The 18,023-nt window shown below is 37.9% G+C and overlaps 1 protein-coding gene across 1 annotated transcript in view; it reads left to right on the top strand.

Moving 5' to 3' along the window:
• mlf1 (myeloid leukemia factor 1) overlaps positions 1-16,792 on the top strand; it is a 37,374-nt gene extending 20,582 nt beyond the window's left edge. The window contains exons 6-7 of the mRNA XM_059947449.1: positions 4,073-4,184; positions 16,486-16,792. Coding sequence (XP_059803432.1) covers positions 4,073-4,184; positions 16,486-16,615 — 242 coding nt within the window. The 3' untranslated portion in view covers positions 16,616-16,792. The remainder of the gene's footprint in view (positions 1-4,072; positions 4,185-16,485) is intronic.
• The last annotated feature ends 1,231 nt before the right edge of the window (positions 16,793-18,023 follow it).

Below are 18,023 nucleotides of genomic sequence, written 5' to 3'. Positions count from 1 at the left end.
AAACTTAAAATAGTAACAGTTAATTCTCACTGTGAAAAGCTATCACACATTTTACAAATAGCCAAGCAGGGGAAAAACTGCATGGGGGCCTCAACATATTAACACATTTTAAAACACAAGAGCCACTTCACTCGAGTAAAATATTTCCTGAGCACAAGATTAATTTATACTTTATCTCAATATCAACAGAGCAAACACAGAGCAACCTTTGCTTGCTCTCTCTCTTTCCCTCTCCCTCTCCCTCCCTCTCCACCTTTTGTCCTAGACTCCCCTACCATGGCAAATAACTTTGCCATATCTAATCCATACTTCTCTGCATCTATGAATCAGTAAGTTTCACTTTCTGGATCAGGGAAAGATGCATTCTGTCCCATCTCTCACTTACCCTTCAATTAATTTACTCTTTCGTTCTTAATCAGTTCACTCTATTGCTTCTCCACTACAGGTAGGGTTCAAACCTTACGTTGCTCGGATGTATTTGTAATTTTTGTTATGTCCTTTTGTTGATTTAGGGGTAAACAATTAGTACCACTTCACTTTGACTAACAGTAATTTAGTGTATTCTAGGCACTGGATTGACCCTCCCATATGTCCCTGACACTATCCTTTAACTTTTAGCCACTTGAGCCACACTTCCCAGATAGTAGGTCGATCTTTCTAAGTGTCCCTCACACTGAATCATCCAATTTGTTTGTTCACCTTTTTTACTACCCTTTTTACTATCCTGGTCACTTTAGCATTTTTGTCAATGTGCTGAATGCATTGGAGTCACAGTGAAATATACTGATCCTCTCAAGGCCATAGCATAGACCGCAGTGTATAGGGCAATAGCGAACAGAAACAGAAACCCAAGGTTTGACTCCAAGAGAGAAAATCCGTGGAAGTGAAAAGAGACTTACTTATTGGCAATGATTACTGCCAGGGAATTACTCTCGGGCAACCCAGTCACTGGGACTCCCTCACACTGCTGCTGCACTTAGGCAAGCGATCTCTGGAACTTCAAGTTGAGTTGTGTACCTTTCACTAGGTCTTACAACAGGGAACCAAAGAAAACCACACACAGTGAATCTGTTCAAAAGCATTTTTTCACTTGCAAGGAGGAGCACCTCCACTCTTCATGGATGGCAGGCAGCTTCTAATTTACAACTTACAAAGTTCATTTTTCAGGCTATTCTTTGGCTGTTATGTATTCTGGGAGTCCACCCCTGCAGTACTCAAGGCCATGCAGCTTATCAACCACCACCCTTAGTTACACAATGAACAAAGATCAGGACATTAAATGCCTCATGCCATGTACACACGTGGTTTATAGCAAAGTACTCTAGGATTATACAGGATCCAGTGTGTCACATTACAAGATTAAATACATAAAAGATCTCAAAGTTTTGAATATATTTCCACAGATTACATGGAAGGGTTACATAAATTCGAAGGAACAATTCATGAAAAAAAGGTTGATGAATTCTATTACCACTGTGGGAGCCATGAATATTTTCTACATGTGTATTACCACTACAACCTGGATTGAATAGTGCAGTCCTTACTACTTTGTAAAATCATTAATTTGTTATAAAAATCCAATGAACTGGACTGTTACTATTTCCAGGGCATGCCGCTGGCAATTTGTGATAATACTTAGTTTCCTTCATATTCAATATTGTAACTGTTTTATTGATATACTATAGTTTTTAAATAGAACATTTTTATTAATATATAATTTTTGTTCAGATTGTTTTTTTCTGCAGTATTATTTTACTGAGCACTCATAAGATGACTGAATTATTGGCACAAATGGAAAATTAATGTGCACAGTTTGATAGTCATTACAAATACATATTTGCAAAGTGATCAGGGTAGTGCTGATAAGGGATGGAATGGTGAGAATGTAGAAAGAAAGGATTGAAGTTCAGAAAATCGGGACCTAGAATCAGTTGTGTGGAAATATGAAACAGCAACTGGTAAAACATTTGTGGAGGAGTCAGTTGGTCTTAAACATTAGAGAAAATGTGACAAGTAGAGGAATTTGAGGTGCATCTAGTATTGAATATTTATGGGAATCTTTATCTACTTAATAAAGTGAACAAACAAAATGAACAGTATGTAAGATAAATTGTTCAAGTAGACAACATAAGACATGATTTTTAGATCAGTATATTGAATTACTATTAACAGAACATATGATATTACATCCAGAATTCTGCAATAATAAATAATTAAGTGCTGTTCTGGGAAGAAGAATGATAATAAAATTTTATATCAAATTGAAAGTAACTGTGCAATTTGAGGTTCTTAAATCTGAACAAAGCAAACTGCAGAGCAAAGGTTGGAAATTGTCATAAGCTATGACGTACACAAGCAATGGATAGCATCTGACAAGTTTACAGACAGTTCACAACAAATATATTGTTAAGAAAGGTCTTGGTCTTGTTTAACAAAACAAAAAAAAAGAGATTGTAACATCAAAGGAAAAGGTTTATAATGTTACCAAAAGATTGGGAAAAGTTTAGACTTCAGCAAAAAGGAACCAAGATATTGATAATGAATGGAAAAGTAATTTAGTAAGCATAAGCACTGCCTGTAAAAACTAGTGTAAAAGGAACTGGTTAGCAAAGGTGCATTCCTTACAGACTGAGAGTGTAAAGGTTTTTTTCCCAATATTTCACTATATCTTCTTCCCTGAAGGTTGCAAAATAAATGTTATGTGCTTTTTCCTCATTCAAACATGTCTAGAGATGAAAGGCATAAGAAACAAATACAGATTATTTTAGAGATTAGAAGGTAAACCCACACTTAAGGAAACAAGAAGGAAAATGGTGAAGTATCAACAATTGTCCTGACATATGCAGCAGGAAAATGTTAGACTCTGTAGAGGTGGCAATTGGATAGTCAAAAAATCAACATGGATTCATGGAAAAGAGGTAATTTTTGATAAAGCTTTTAAGAAGTTTTTTGAGACAGTAATGAGCAGAAGACTCTCTTAAGTTGAGAGAATGAATTATCATCTCATTGAAACAAAATTTTTCCAGCTTGACAGGGTGGATGCAAAGCTGATTATTCTTTATGCAAAGGTGTCTAGGACCAGGATCACAGTCTCAATAATCAGTCATTCTAGACTGCATCAAAACTAAATTATTCATGCAGAGGTACTGAATCTTTGGAATCCTCAAGAGGAATATGGAGGCTCAGTTGCCAAGTCTTTTCAAGACAGAGATCAGTAGATGTTTGGAAATTAAGTGAATCAAGGAGAATGGGTCAGTAACAGTGAGGTAAAAGAACAGTGTTACTGATAGCTGAGCAACTGCTGCTTCTGTACTATGTGATTAAACTAAAAGAATTTTGAAATATAAGACTCACTGAAATCACAGAGTTGTTCAGGCAGAATCAAACTGATTTCATATTTAGCTAGCAAACATGAGGAAATCTGCAGATGCTGGAAATTCAAACAACAACACACACAAAATGCTGGTGGAACACAGGTCTCGGCCCGAAACCTCGACAGCACTTCTCCCTATCGATGCTGCCTGGCCTGCTGTGTTCCACCAGCATTTTGTGTGTTTTGTTGTTCATATTTAGCTACTGTGATTGATGTATTTTAGTAGTGTTATGTGGTACTGAATTCAAACCAATAGAAATATTAAACTTGTAGGTCCTGCTTTTCCTGAATATTGCAAAATTATTTTAAGCACTTAATATGGAAATATTATTTTTTAAGATCTGAATACATATTTATTGTTTTAACATGTTATCATTTTAACACAAATAAACACTGAAAAACTCCCAGGAAATTTGCTTAAAACCAAGAAATAGAACACCATCTTATTCCAGAAATGAACTGCCATGGTATTTCTATTGTCTTGATTTCCACAGGTAGAAAACTGAACTGAGAAACCTGCATTTGAATCAGTAGTTACCATTCTATTCCTATGGTCATACATCCATAAACCAAGCCAAAAACTTCCCTGTTACATGACCTTCTGAAATCAATCCAGATGAAATTCATGTTTGGGCATCATTGATTCACTTCTTTCAGTTTATATTTTATAACTATATTTTTGTTTTCAAAATTTCACAGATGATGCACACAGGTTTGACCAGGAATGGCGGGAAAAGGTGTCAGATTTTATGCCTCTGGGAACACAAATGTATGGTCTTCAGGATGTTAAAAAGGCCATGGAAGAACCAAGGTATCTCAAGATGTTTTTCTCTGCATGGCTATTTTCTTTTAATAATGTTGCCTAATATTGATATATAATTTAGTAAATGTTAATAATGTTGCTTTGTGTGGATGAGCATATTTTGTTCACTGACATATTTTGTACTTTTACATTTAATTATAATATTTTTTAAAATATCAAGGTTCAGGAAAGACTGCTGACAAATTAGAAATATTTTTGTTATGTGTAAGTTTCCCTCTCTTGAGGATTATTCATATTGTTGCTTCTACATAGAGCCGTAGAGTCTTTGAGCAATATAGCATGAATACAGGAGTTTCTGCCCAACAAGTCCATGCTTTGGTGTTGGATCACCAAAAGGAATTTGTAGAATGTCAATGAGATGGGCCTTTTAGAGCAGCATATGGTCAAGCCCACTAGAGAAAAGACAATTCCGGATTGGGTGTTGTGCAATGAACCAGATTTGATTAGAGAGCTTAAGGTAAAGGAACTCTTTGAAGACAGTGATCATCATAAGACAGAATTCACCCTGTAGTTTGAGAGCAAAAGCTATAATCAGATGTATTGGTATTTTAGGTGGTAAAGGTAACTACAGAGGCATAAGAGAGGAGCTGGCCAAAGTTGATTGAAAGTGGACACTAGCAGAGATGAAAGTAGAGTGAAGTTTCTGGGAGTAATTCAGAAGGTGCAGGATTTATTCACCCCAAAGAAGAAGAAATGTTCTAAAGGGAAGATGAGGCAACTGTAGCAGACAAAGGAAGTTAAAGGCAGCAGAAAAGGAAAAATGAGAGGCCATACAATATGATAAAAAAAAATAGTGGGAAGCTGGAGGATAAGGAAACTTTTAAAAAGAACCAAAAAATAGCAAATGTCATTCCACTCTTTCAGAGGAGAGGGAGGCAAAGAACAAGAAATCATTGGCCTGACATCAGTGGTTGGCAGTTTGTTAGTCCATTAGTAATGATAAGGATTCAGGGTACTTAGAGGCATATTATAAGATAGGACAAGGTCAGTGTGGGTTTCTTAAGGGGAAATCTTGCCTAGCAGATCTGTTGGAATTCTTTGAGGAAATAACAGGTTGGATAGACAAAAGGAGATTCGGTGAATGTTGTTGACTTGGATTTTCAGAAGGCTTGTGACAAGGTGCCACACGTGAAGCTGCTAAATAAAATAAGAGCTCACTGTATTATCGGGAAAACTCTAGCATAGACAGAATATTGGTTGACTGGCAGAAGGCAAAGAATGGGAATAACAGCCTTTTCTGGTTGGCTGCCGGTGACAGTAGTAGTGTTACACAAGTAGCTGCATTCCGTCTGCTACCTTTCACGTTTTATTTTAATAATCTGCATGACAGAATTCATAGCTTTGTGGCCAAGTTATCAGGAGATACGTAGATAAGTGGAGGGGCAGATAGTATTGAGGAAACAAGGTGTCTGCAGAAGGATTGAAGAATGGGCAAAGCAGTAGTGGATGGAATACAGTCCAGAGAAGTGTATAGTCATGGACTTTAGTAGGAGGAATAAGTGTGTAGAATATTTTCTAAACAGGGAGCGACTTAGCCCTTGTGCAGGATTTCACTAAGGGTTAACTTCCAGGTTAGTCAATTGTAAGGAAGGCAAATGCAATGCTAGCATTTACCTCAAGAGAACTAGAATATAAAAACAAGGATATAACACTGAGGCTTTATAAGGCATTGGTCAGACCATGTTTGAGTATCGTGATCAATTTTATATTCCATATCTAAGAAAGGATGTGCTGGCATTGGAGAGTGTCCAGAGGAGGTTTACGTGTATGATCCCAGTGATGACAGGGTTAATGTTTCAGGAGCATGTGATAGTTCTGGGCCTGTACTTACTGGAGTTTAGAAGAAAGAAGGGGGATTTTATTGAAACCTATTGAATATGGAAATACTTAAATTGAATGGACATGGAGACGATATATTCATTAGTGGGGAAGAAGGGACAAGAGGGCACAGCCTTAAAATAGAATATTCCTTTAGCCAGATAGTAATGAATCTGTGGAATTCATTGCCACATACAGCTGAAGAGACTAAGACATTGAGTATATTTAAAGTGGAGGTTAATATGTTCTTGATTAGTGAGGGTGTCAAAGGTTATGTGGTCAGGAAAATAGGGTTGAGAGGAATAGTAAATCATGATCAAATGGCAAAGTTTGATCATGATTTTCTGTTCCCCTAACTAAAAAATCCCTTATGACATCTTGCTTCTTCTGCCCCCTTCCCTTCTGAATCACAGACCCAGCCAGACTCTCTGCCAGCCAGCTGACTGCTGTGACTTTTCCCTGCTTGGTCATCTCCCCTCAAAGTATCCAAAGTGGTATATTTGTTGAAGAGGATGACCACAAGGATACTCTGCACTGGCTGTCTAACCCCTTTCCTGTTCCTTACTGTCACTCAATTTCCTGTCCTACACCATGAGTATAACTACCTCTCTATATCTCCTATCATCATCCCTCAGCCTCCCAAATAATCCAGAGTTCATCCAGTTCCAGCTCTAACTCTTTAATGCGGAATGTTAGAAGCTGCAGCTGGATGCACTTAGAACCATAGAACATCACAGCACAGAAACAGGCCTTTTGGCCCTTCTTGGCTGTGCCGAACCATTTTTCTGCCTAGTCCCACTGACCTGCACCTGGCCCATATCCCTCCATACACCTCTCATCCACATACCTGTCCAAGTTTTTCTTAAATGTCAAAAGTGAGCCCACGTTTACAATTTCATTTGGCATCTCATTCCGCACTCCCATTTCTCACACATCTGGTTATCAGGGACACATAGAGGTCCCTCTGCCTTCCCACATCCCACACTTATCCTGCCCGAAATCTCAACTATTGCTAACTGAGCAACTGTAAAGGAAAAACAATGAACTATGGGGAGATTCTCTGACTAAAGCCTTGAAGAGCGAATGCCTCAAAAGCCCACTCTAACACTGTCCACTCCAACAATGGCCGCTCTGCTTGCCCCTGCCTTACTTGAATTTGTTCTTGTCAATCAATCCCAAATGCTGATTGGCCACTGCTCAAAGCACAATACTGCCATGAGTCACTGTCTTTTCTACTCAATCAGCAAACCTGAGTGAGCTTTGTCTTCTCAGGCTTCCGATCTCCAGTTGGGAAGCCTGGGATCCATTTTGCTTGTGCCTGGTGATTTATCCACTCTTATAGATGCTGGATACTTAGTCTTCATTCTATGCTTATCAAATACTATGTTTGTATTCATGAAATTCCTGCCTTCAGTCCATCCCCCTTTCTTAATGGAAATATTGGACCTTTGTTATCTGCTTAACAAGTGCCTCTCTCTGTTGCACAGATGAGTTCAGTGAGATGATATGTTAATAATGTTAAAGATAAAAACAAATGATTGGTTGACTTTCGAGGTCCAGGAGGAATACTTTGAATTGTCAGATTTTGGAGGTGTATGATAGAATTGGTGATTAGGAAATTGATGCCATGTGCACCAAAGTCAGGCTAATGCTCATCTTGTAAAGGTTATTGTACAAGCAGCGGGTCAAATCATATACAGTGGAAATATTGAGAGGCAATGGTGTGGAATAACATGCAAAATATGATATTTGTTAAATCATACTACCAAGGGCAACATATGGGTGAGAAATATGTACAAAGTGCTGGAAGAACTCAGCAAGTCAGGCAACATCGATAGAGGACTGAAAGGTCTCAGTCCAAAGCATCGACTGTTTATTTCCCTCCATAGATGCTGCCTGTATTGCTGAGTTCCTCCAGCACTTTATGTATGTTTTTGGGATATGGAAGGAAACTGGAGCACCTGGAGGAAATCCACGCAGCCACTGAGAGAACGTACAAACCGTCACGGGTGCTGTAATAGTATTACACAGACAGTTATGCTCCCGTGCAATAATCAAATTTGACATAGTTTACAATCATATGTGAACACAGTAGCATTTCTGTCAAAAGAAACTGTTTACAGATTCAACATGAAATGCTATGAATACGTTAGTAATTAATGACAGGTCAATTTAATTAAATCTTCACATGTAGCTACTGGTCTTGGACATTACAAAGTGCATTGTTAGTCATACAAAATGGATTCAGCACCTTACCTCCTACCACGTTGTTGATTACATCCCTTTATTTTAACAACTCTACAATAGCAGTGTCTTACTTTTTAGAAGCATTGTAAACATGATGAAAAGTACATCACAAAATTATATTCTTGACAAGTATAATCAGGTCAAATCATAGTACAGAATCTGTGTTGCTTAAAACAGTTAATGGCTTCCAGCTGAATGCCAACATAGGTAACATTTCAGTTTTTGTGCTCTTGAATTTGAGACACTGCTTGATACTGTAGATTGCAGTATTCTCATAAACTGCCTTAGTCGGTGGGTAGGTATTTCTGGCACTGCTTAAAGCTGGTTGAATCTTATATAACAAGAAGAAAATTCTTTGTTAACTGTGGTAATTGTGCATCCAAAATCCATGATATTGTGTTTGGTGTGCCACAAGGATCAATTTTTGGCCCATTATTGTTCTCACTCTACTTGCTCCCAGTAGGTCAGATTCTTCCAAAACGCAAGGTGAATTACCACAACTATGCAGACAACACACAACTGCATTTATTACATCGGATGACTCTGTGGCTCTAAACCCTTGGTCTGGTGTCTTACTAGCATTATAGAATTGATGAGTTTGAGTTTCCTTAAACTCAATAAAGAAAACACACAAACAAGACAATCTGCAGATACTAGAAACCTGAGTAACACACACAGAATTCTGGGGGAGCTCGGCAGGCCAGGCCGCGTCGATGGCAAAAAGTGCAGTCATCGTTTCAGGCCAAAATCTTTCAGCAGGACCAAAAATAACATAATATTTGGTTTTTGGTAGCAATAAAAAAGCCTGAATCTCAGAAATAAACTTGATCATCTGGCTTTACAAATCAAGCCAGTAATAATACTTCAGACATAATGTTTATTTCATAGATTTTCAGTGATAGATGTAAAACAAGTTTAATACTTGTAATATGTAATGGAAAAGATACATCTGCAATGTAAAGCATTTAATTTAATTATAATTGAATTGCTTGTAATGTATCATAAAGAAGTGTAAGACGAGGAATAAGCAGGAATTAGAACAGTTACGGTGCTTATAAAAAGTATTCACCTGTTAGAAGTTTTTATGTTTTATTGTTTTACAGCATTGAATCACAGTGGATTTAATCTGGCTTTTTTTGATATTAATCAATGTAAAAAGACCCTTTCATGTCAAAGTGAAAACATATCTCTACATCTCTACAAAGTGATCTAACTTAATTACAAATATGAAACACAAAATAATTGATTGCATAAGTATTCACTCCCTTCAAGTCAGTATTTAGTAATGGCACCTTTGACAGCAATTTCAGCTTTGAGTCTGTGTGGATAGTTCTCTATCAGCTTTGCACATCTGGACACTGCAATTTTTCCCCATTCTTCTTTTCAAAACTGCTCAAGCTCTGTCAGATTGCATGGTGATTGTGAGTGAACAGCCCTTTTCAAGTCCAGCCACAATTTCTCAATTGGATTGAGGTGTGGACTCTGACTTGGCCACTCCAGGACATTAACTTTGTTGTTTCAAGCCTTCCCTGTGCATCTTTGACTTTACACTTGGGGTCATTGTCTTGCTGGAAAACAAATCTCCCAAATCATAGTTCTCTTGCAGACTGCATCAGATTTTCCTCCAGGATTTTCCTGTATTTTACTGCATTCATTTTACCCTCTATCTTCACAAACCTTTCAGGGCCTGTTGTAGTGAAGCATCCCCACAGCATGATGTCGCCACCACCGTGCTTCATGGTAGGGATGGTGTGTTTTTGATGATGTGTGGTGTTTGGCTTACCCCAAACATAGTATTTAGTCTGATGGCCAAAAAGCTCAATTTTGGTTTCATTACTCTATAGAACCTTCTTCCAGCTATTTCAGAGTTTCCTACATGCCTTCTGGCAAACTCTAGCTGAGATTTCATGCGAGTTTTTTTTCCAACAGTGGGTTTTTCTTTGCCACTCTCCCATAAAGCTGTGACTGGTGAAGCAGCTGGGTAACAGTTGTTGTATGTGCAGTCTCTCCCATCTCAGCCACTGAAGCTTGTAACTCCTCCAGAGTTGTCATAGGTCTCTTGGTGGCCTCCCTCACTAGTCCCTTTCTTGCATGGTCACTCAGATTTTTAGGACAGCCTGCTCTAAGCAGATTAGCAGCTGTGCTATATTCTTTCCATTTTTTGAGGACTGACTTATCTGTACTCCAAGGGATATTCAGTGATTTGGAAATTTTCTTGTATCCATCTTGTGACTTGTGCTTTTCAATAAACTTTTCATGGAGTTGCTTGGAGTGTTTGTTTGTCTTTATGGTGTAGATTTAGCCAGATTTTTCCAGATACAGGTGTATTTTTACTGCAGTCAATTGAAACACATTGACTGCACACGTCTCCAAAATCAGATTTCCATTAAACTAATTACATGACCTTTAAACTAATTGGCTGCACCAGTGATGATTTGGTGTGTCATATTAAAGGGGGGGGGGGGGGTGAATACTTATGCAATCAATTACTTTCTGTTTTATATTTAATTAATTTAGATCACTTTATAGAGATCCGTTTTCACTTTGATATGAAACAGTCTTTTTCTTTTGATCAGTGTCAAAAGAGCCTTATTAAATCCACTGTGATTCAATGTTGTAAAACTATAAAACATGAAAACTCCCAAAGGTGGGGTAAATACTTTTTATAGGTACTGTATATCTGCATGTTTTCATAATGGTCTACTTTTTGAAGGTATGACTCCTCAATTTTTTGCTCAAAAGTATCCTAACATTTTATGAAAACTATTATAATAATCACTTAAATAGTATTCCCTGCCAAAGATCCAGAAGTCTGATGATCTTAATGTTATTTTTTTCCTAACTCCTAACATCCTATTTTTTTAAAAATGAAAACAGAAAATTCTGGCAACACCCAACAGGTCAGGCAGCTTCTGTGGAGGGCGAAACAGAATTAACGTGTCAGGTCGATGATCTTTCATCAATAGAGGAAGATTTTAGAGATGAACAGCTTTTAAGCAAGTACAGAGCTTAAGCTCCTATTTTTAAATTTTACCCCATACTCTTTGAGCCTGTTATCATGATAAAGCCATAGGCTTTTTTTTTCGCCATTCCTCCTTAATCTTAAAAAAAATCAGTTAAACTGTTCTTTTTTCCCATTTTGTTTTCCAAATCAAAGCAGAACCAACATTTATTTTAACTATTCCTTGTAAATTAACTTTCTAATCCTCAAAAAAAAATTGCTAGACTCTTTTGTATTCCCTCAGAAAAAAAATAACATTTGCATGACTTACTGAATGGAGCTCTGCACCGAAATTCAGTCAAGTGTATGGAACAGATAGCAGTACCCGAAAGGGATTTGCTTCGTATTCTGTCCTCATATGCCAAACAAATTTTGGTTGATTTTCTTTTAAATTTAGCTTATCAAAAAAATGTTATGCTTGAACTTAACACATTAAAATTCCTAAACAATAAATTGGTTTGACTCGCATGCCTTAGATTATTTTTCACTTATTTGTTCAAAACATTATTTTTGTAATATTGATAGATTTCTGAACAGCTGTTCAGCACTGATCCAAGGATTTGGATGTTAGAGCCTTGGGGGTGACTTAGTTTCAATAGATTTTCCATGAACAATGACCTACTAACTGACATAGTTGTAAAAATTGCATTTTTGTCACTACTTATATTACTTAAATTTGGTTAGCAGTTGTAAATATTTATCTATTCATTTATACATATAAACATACATATATATAATGAAGACTTATTTGCTAAATCTTTTAAAATCCCAACTGCTGAGAAGGCAAGGCTGAAAACACTTGCCGTTTTTATGAAATAAGTTGAATGAGAATTTTTTGGAGATTTTGTCTTTAAAGAATTTTAACAACGGTTGTGACAGTGTATTCCAGTTAATTGTGCCATTGGTTAATCCGCTTATTTGGGACAAAAAGAACAAAAACAAATCAAGGAAATAGCCAGGATTCCCTTTGTTTATTTAGGGCACTATGCTGCTTATTTGGCAGTCATGTGCACTTGTGTGGCTATTAGACACTATTTCATGCTTACAGCAAACAGTTGCATCAGTTGCATATGCTTATGTTATCCATTCAAGCTGATGGATACCAATTCAAAAAGCAGTGATTTTTGGTTATTTTGTTTTTTTATTTTGTCATTAAAATTTTTCAAGACCCTTGCCATTTAAAGATTTGACAATAGCTAAAAAAATTACCTTACTGGACTAAAATAAAAGCCATCCACCTGTCACCACTCATGGACAGCTGGAGATAACTGGAGTGCCGAAGTCTACAATTGCACGTTTAATACATCAGCAAGATAAATTGCAAGAAGAATGGGCACTATGCGAGGGACAACAGGAAATATTCCAAAAATGAAATAGTGAAGATAAGGATCCAGATGTTGAAGAGGCCTTCAATCAATGGTTTTCCATTTAAACTGGACAAAGTGTGCATTAGTGGACCAGCGTTAAAGAACATGTAAGTGGAACTAGCAAAGAAGCTGGGTCATGAAGATTTTAAAGTTGACTGTCTCGATGGAAATGTAGGCAGCACATTAAATTCAAGAAATTTAATCCTTTCTCGATTAAATTCTTCCTTTCTCACTGAGAAAGGTAGTGTTGATGCTGTAAATGCTGAAACATGGAAATCTATAAACTCCCACAACTTGCTTCAAAGATTTTGTGCAGATGGTGTCTACAATGCCAATGAAGCAGACCTTTTTTATTGTGCCACGCTGTATGGTTCCCTTTGCTGCAAACACACAGCACTATCAGGTTCAAGTAAGTTCGAAGTACATATTATCAAATTAGATATATTTCACCATATACAACCCTGAGGTTCATTTTCTTGTGGGCCTCTACAGTAAATCCAAGAAACATAATACAATCAATCACCTAAAAGGACGGACAAACAACCAATATGCAAGAGACAACATACTGTGCAAATATAAAAGAAAAAAGGAAATAATACTAATAAATAAATAAACAATAAATATTGAGAATGTGAGATGAAGAGTCCACAAAAGTGAGTGCATAGGTTATGGGAACAGTTCAGTGATGGCCCGAGTGAAGTTAATCCTACTGGTTCAAGAGCCTGATGGTTGAGGGGGTAATAACTGTTCCTGAACCCAGTGGTGTGGATCCAGAGGCTCCTGGACCTTCTTTCTAGTGGCAGTAACAAGAAAAAAAAATTGCCCTGGTTGGTAGAGGCTAATGGATGCTGCTTTCCTGTGACATTGCTCCATATTGATGTGCTCAATGGTGGGAAGAGCTTTACCTATGATGGACTGGGTCATATCACTTACTTTGTGTAGGATTTACTGTTTGAGGGCATTGGTGTTTTCATACCAGGCCATGATGTAACTAGTCTCATTACTCCACCTCACATCTATAGAAGTTTGTCAAAGTTCCCAGTCCCCTGAGAAGACAATATCAATGAAGCCCATGAGCGCAAGTTAACCAAGTATGCAGAATTAAGATCAGAGTGCAGAGACAGAGGGTGGACGGTCTCATGCTATCCATTCAAAGTAGGGTGCCGTGGCTTTATTGTGTTCACTTTCCAGAAGTGGCTGCATGACCTTGGCTTTACTCAAAGAGAGATCAAGTCAACCAGCAGGGCTGTAGCTGAGGGAGCAGAGACAGGATCATCATGGGTGTGGACTAAGTACATCCAGAGGGGCAGATAGTCGGACAGTGTATCCATCTTTTGTAAACTCTTCGGTAGCTGCGTAGATACCTGAAGAGTGGACTATCTGTTGGATGGAAGCGACCAACAACTGATAGGGGCAGATGCCGAGTTGTTAAGCTCATCAGTGGGAGGTGGTGCTTTAGCACTGCTGGCCCACCACCTCGAGGGAGTCTTGATCATAAGCGGGCTGAAACTGCTGAAGACAGGTGGCAGATCAACTGATGATAGCACAGGACAGTTAACATCTTAGTCCATGTGTATTTTCAATTCTAATTCTTTGTACAGAATCTTCACAAACTTCTAAGGACGTAGAGGTGCTGCTGTGCTTCCTTCAGAATTGCACACATGCTGGACCCAGCTCAGGTCCTCTGAAATAATAACACCAAGGAATTTAAAGTTGCTGACCCTGTCTACCTCTGATGCCCTGATAAAGACTGGCTCATAGATCTCTGGTTTCCTCCTCCTGAAGTCAATAATCAGCTCCATGGTCTTGCTGACATTGAGTGAGTAGTAGTTGTCGTAGCACCACTCTGCCAGATTTCCAATTTCCCTCCTATATGCTGATTTGTTACCACCTTTGATTCAGCCAATGACAGTGGTGCCATCAGCAAACTTAAAGATGGCATTGGAGCTGTGCTTAGCATTGCAGACATAAGTATAAAGTGACTAGAAAAGGGTTCTAAGCACACAGTCTTATGGTGCACTTGTGCTGATGAAGAACATGAAGGAAATGTTGTGAATCTGAACTGACTGGGGTCGACAAGTAAGGAAGTTGAAGATCCAATTGCACAAGGAGGTATTAAGGCCAAGGTCTAGAAGCTTATTGATTAGTTTTAAGGAGATGATGGCGTTGAATGCTGAGCTGTAGTTGATAAAGCGCATCCTGATGACTGCATCGTTGCTGACAAGATGCTCCAGGGTTGAGTGAACAGCTAATGAAATGGCATCTGCTGTGGACCTGTTGTGCTAGTAGACAAATTTGAGCAGATTCAAGTTGTTTCTCAGGCAGGAATCAATATGTTTCATCACCAACCTTTCAAAGCACTTCATCATCATGGATGTAAGTACTGCTGGACAATAGTCATTGACGCAGGTTACCTTCTTCTTCTTAGGCACTGGTATAATTAAAGACTACTTGTAGCAGATAGGTACTTCAGACAGTCAAAGCAAGAGGTTAAAGATATCAGTGAACTGTCCAGCCAGTTGATCAGCAGAGGTATCTAGTACTCGGCCAGAAACCACATCTGGGCTGGGTTCACCCTCCTGAAGGATACTCTCATATTGGCCTCAGAGACTGATATTGGGAGTTGTGGGAGTTTGTGAGGGTCCTTTCATGCTTTGATGGTCAAAGTGAGCATAGAAGGCATTGAGCTCATCTGGGAGTGAAGCATTCAAGTTCTTCTACACCTTTTGAGCATCCTTCCAGTTTCATTTGATCCAGAATTATAACCTTGCGTGTGAGATGGTTTTCCAGAAATCACACCTGGAAGCTCTTGTATCTTACTTGGTTGCCAGACCTGAATAAACCTTAGCTGGCCCTCAGCAGATTGCAAAAATCATAGTTTATCCAGGGCTTCTGACTGGGGAAGACTCTGAAAGTTTCTGTGAGGACACACTCATGTACAACTGTTAAAGTCCGTGACAACTGTGGTGTATTCATTCAGATCTGCTGATGAGTGCTTGAATACGGCCCTCTTTCCGGCAATTCAAAGCAACCCTGAAGCCGTTCCCTTCCTCCCGCAACACTCTCTTTGCTGTCCTTATCTCTGGAAACTTGTTCTTTCATCTCTACCTGTATACAGATTGGAGAGTGATCAGATTTCCCAAAATGCAATCTAGGCATGGAACAGTATTTCTTAACAAAGTATAGTGTGGTCAAGTGCGTTAGGACCCCTGGTGCTGCAGGTTATATGCTGATGATAATTGGGCAGATTTTTTCTGATCAAGCCTGATTAAAGTCCGGACTATTATTTTTTATGACAAAAGAAAGCAATGGATTCCATAACTGTTGTTTTTCAAATATGTCAGGAACTAATAAAAATAAATTATTGTTTTTTGGGAAATGCATTGAACCTTGGTACTTTAAGGGGCTAAGAATGTACACCTTACTAATTGAGTATTAGACCAGCATATACTTAATGAATTCCTCCATTGATTATCATTATGAACTAATACACAGTTTTAGAGTACAGTAATAATATTAGTAATGTTCTAATTTGTTCTGTATTTCATTTAAATACATACTTTGTTATTCAGTTAAACTGATTATTATATCTTTTTAACTATTTCCATGAAACTTCAAATAATTGGGACAGCCGCTTAATTGGACCAAAACATACTGGTTCTGATGCGTCCCAATTAACCAGAATCCACTGTATTTGACACTTAAAAATCACAGATAAAATGAATTTTGACAAATGAAGAATTTCTATTTCTATTGTCAGTACTATTTGAAAAAGAATTGTTGATAGAAGTGAAAATTCTTTTGATGGTATGTGCATAAATTAAAGTAACAATATTGTTTTTATTTCCACTTTTAGGACAAAACATTGTAAAAAACAACCTGTTTCAAACCTTACTCCTCCCCCTGCTTCTTGTGGCTGCCCTAGTACAAGTGCTGCTCCTACAGGAATGAAAGCACCATCAAAATATGGAAGAAAATTTTTCTGAAACTGTTTGGCTCAGGCAATTTCTGTGTGATTATACCAAGGCTTTGTTTTTTAACTTTTAATTTAGTTCCTGTGGAATAATTCAGTTCACTTCCAGCTAGTTACCATAGTTCCATAAATAGCATTTCATTTTTGTCATCTTCAAGGGGCACCAAATAAAGGAAGTGTATTTTATAGATGTTAAAAGTAAATAAATTACTGCATCAAGTTAGGCATCCAATAAAGTAAGGTTCAGAAATACAGAAAAGGTAGCTGACTTAATCAATTTTGGTGTTGAGTTTCTTGTACTCTACAAACAAATATGTGCAATATGTTGTATGGAACTGTATTTACTAGATGACATTACTGTGAGATCCAATTGATTTTTGGTCTATAGCTTAATTTGCAAATGAATGATTAGTTGCCAGCATTAATTTTACTGCATAATAGACCCAGGAAATATAGCAGGTTTTTTGTTTCTTAAAGTAGTTATATCACCTCTATCAATTGGGTCTGAAAAAATCTGGAAAAGTCAGGTGATTTTACAAAGACTCTTTTACCAAGAATCCTGCTACATGACCTTTCTTTCAGGTGCACCACCAATAATTTTATAACTTCTCAATTATTTTGTAATATCTTCCTCCACTTCAAAAAAAGGTTTTGATAAGTATTTGCATCTTCATGGTGCGCTGCTTTCTTTTTTTTAGATGCCACGTTAAATTTCCTTCCAGTACAAAGATGTACCAGTTAGTATGTTAATTGGACATTGTAAATTGTCCCGTGATTAGGCTAGGGTTAAATTGGAGGTTTCTGGTGTCAAGGCTCAAAGGGCCAGAAGGGCTTGTTCTGCACTGTTTCTCCAAATAAATAAATTTAAAAGGCATCAACTACTGAGGCAAGAGATTCAAGTAACAGTAGTGATCTTCCTAAACCTTTCTGGCTGTGAGCTGTTGGCAGTTACTGACTTTTCTGCTTGAAACTGAACACTAAACTGAAACTTTTGATGTTTTGCTCTACAACCCTTGGGCAATGAAGCAGAAACACTGAGCTCTCCATGGAACCCAACAGTCCAGCACTCCCTTCCCTTCTCTGCTCTATTCAAAACCCCCTGCCTGCATCGATTCCCACTGTGCCTAGCACAGTTTGTGCTTCTGGACAGCTGGAGTAGCAGGGGGCAAACAAGCAACTCCTAGCATTTGGAGAAGACTTTCTTCTTCAGATAAATAACCCCAGAATGTTATGTGGTGTAAATTGCTTTAGTGGTTATTCAGTGTGCTAACAATTTCTGACAAACGGGTGTACACATCTGCCTAACAGATAAAGCACTTGACTAAATAGCTACTGAAGAAAAAATATCTATCCGATGAGGTAATCCAGGACAAAATGTTTCCATCCCATTTTCTATCCTCAAGATAGTAATAGAGCATATG

The sequence above is a fragment of the Hypanus sabinus genome, chromosome 2, assembly GCF_030144855.1.
Source record: "Hypanus sabinus isolate sHypSab1 chromosome 2, sHypSab1.hap1, whole genome shotgun sequence".
In the NCBI taxonomy this organism is placed as follows: Eukaryota; Metazoa; Chordata; class Chondrichthyes; order Myliobatiformes; family Dasyatidae; genus Hypanus; species Hypanus sabinus.
The sequence above is the reverse complement of the archived record's forward strand: the minus strand, read 5'-3'. Positions and strand labels throughout refer to the sequence as shown.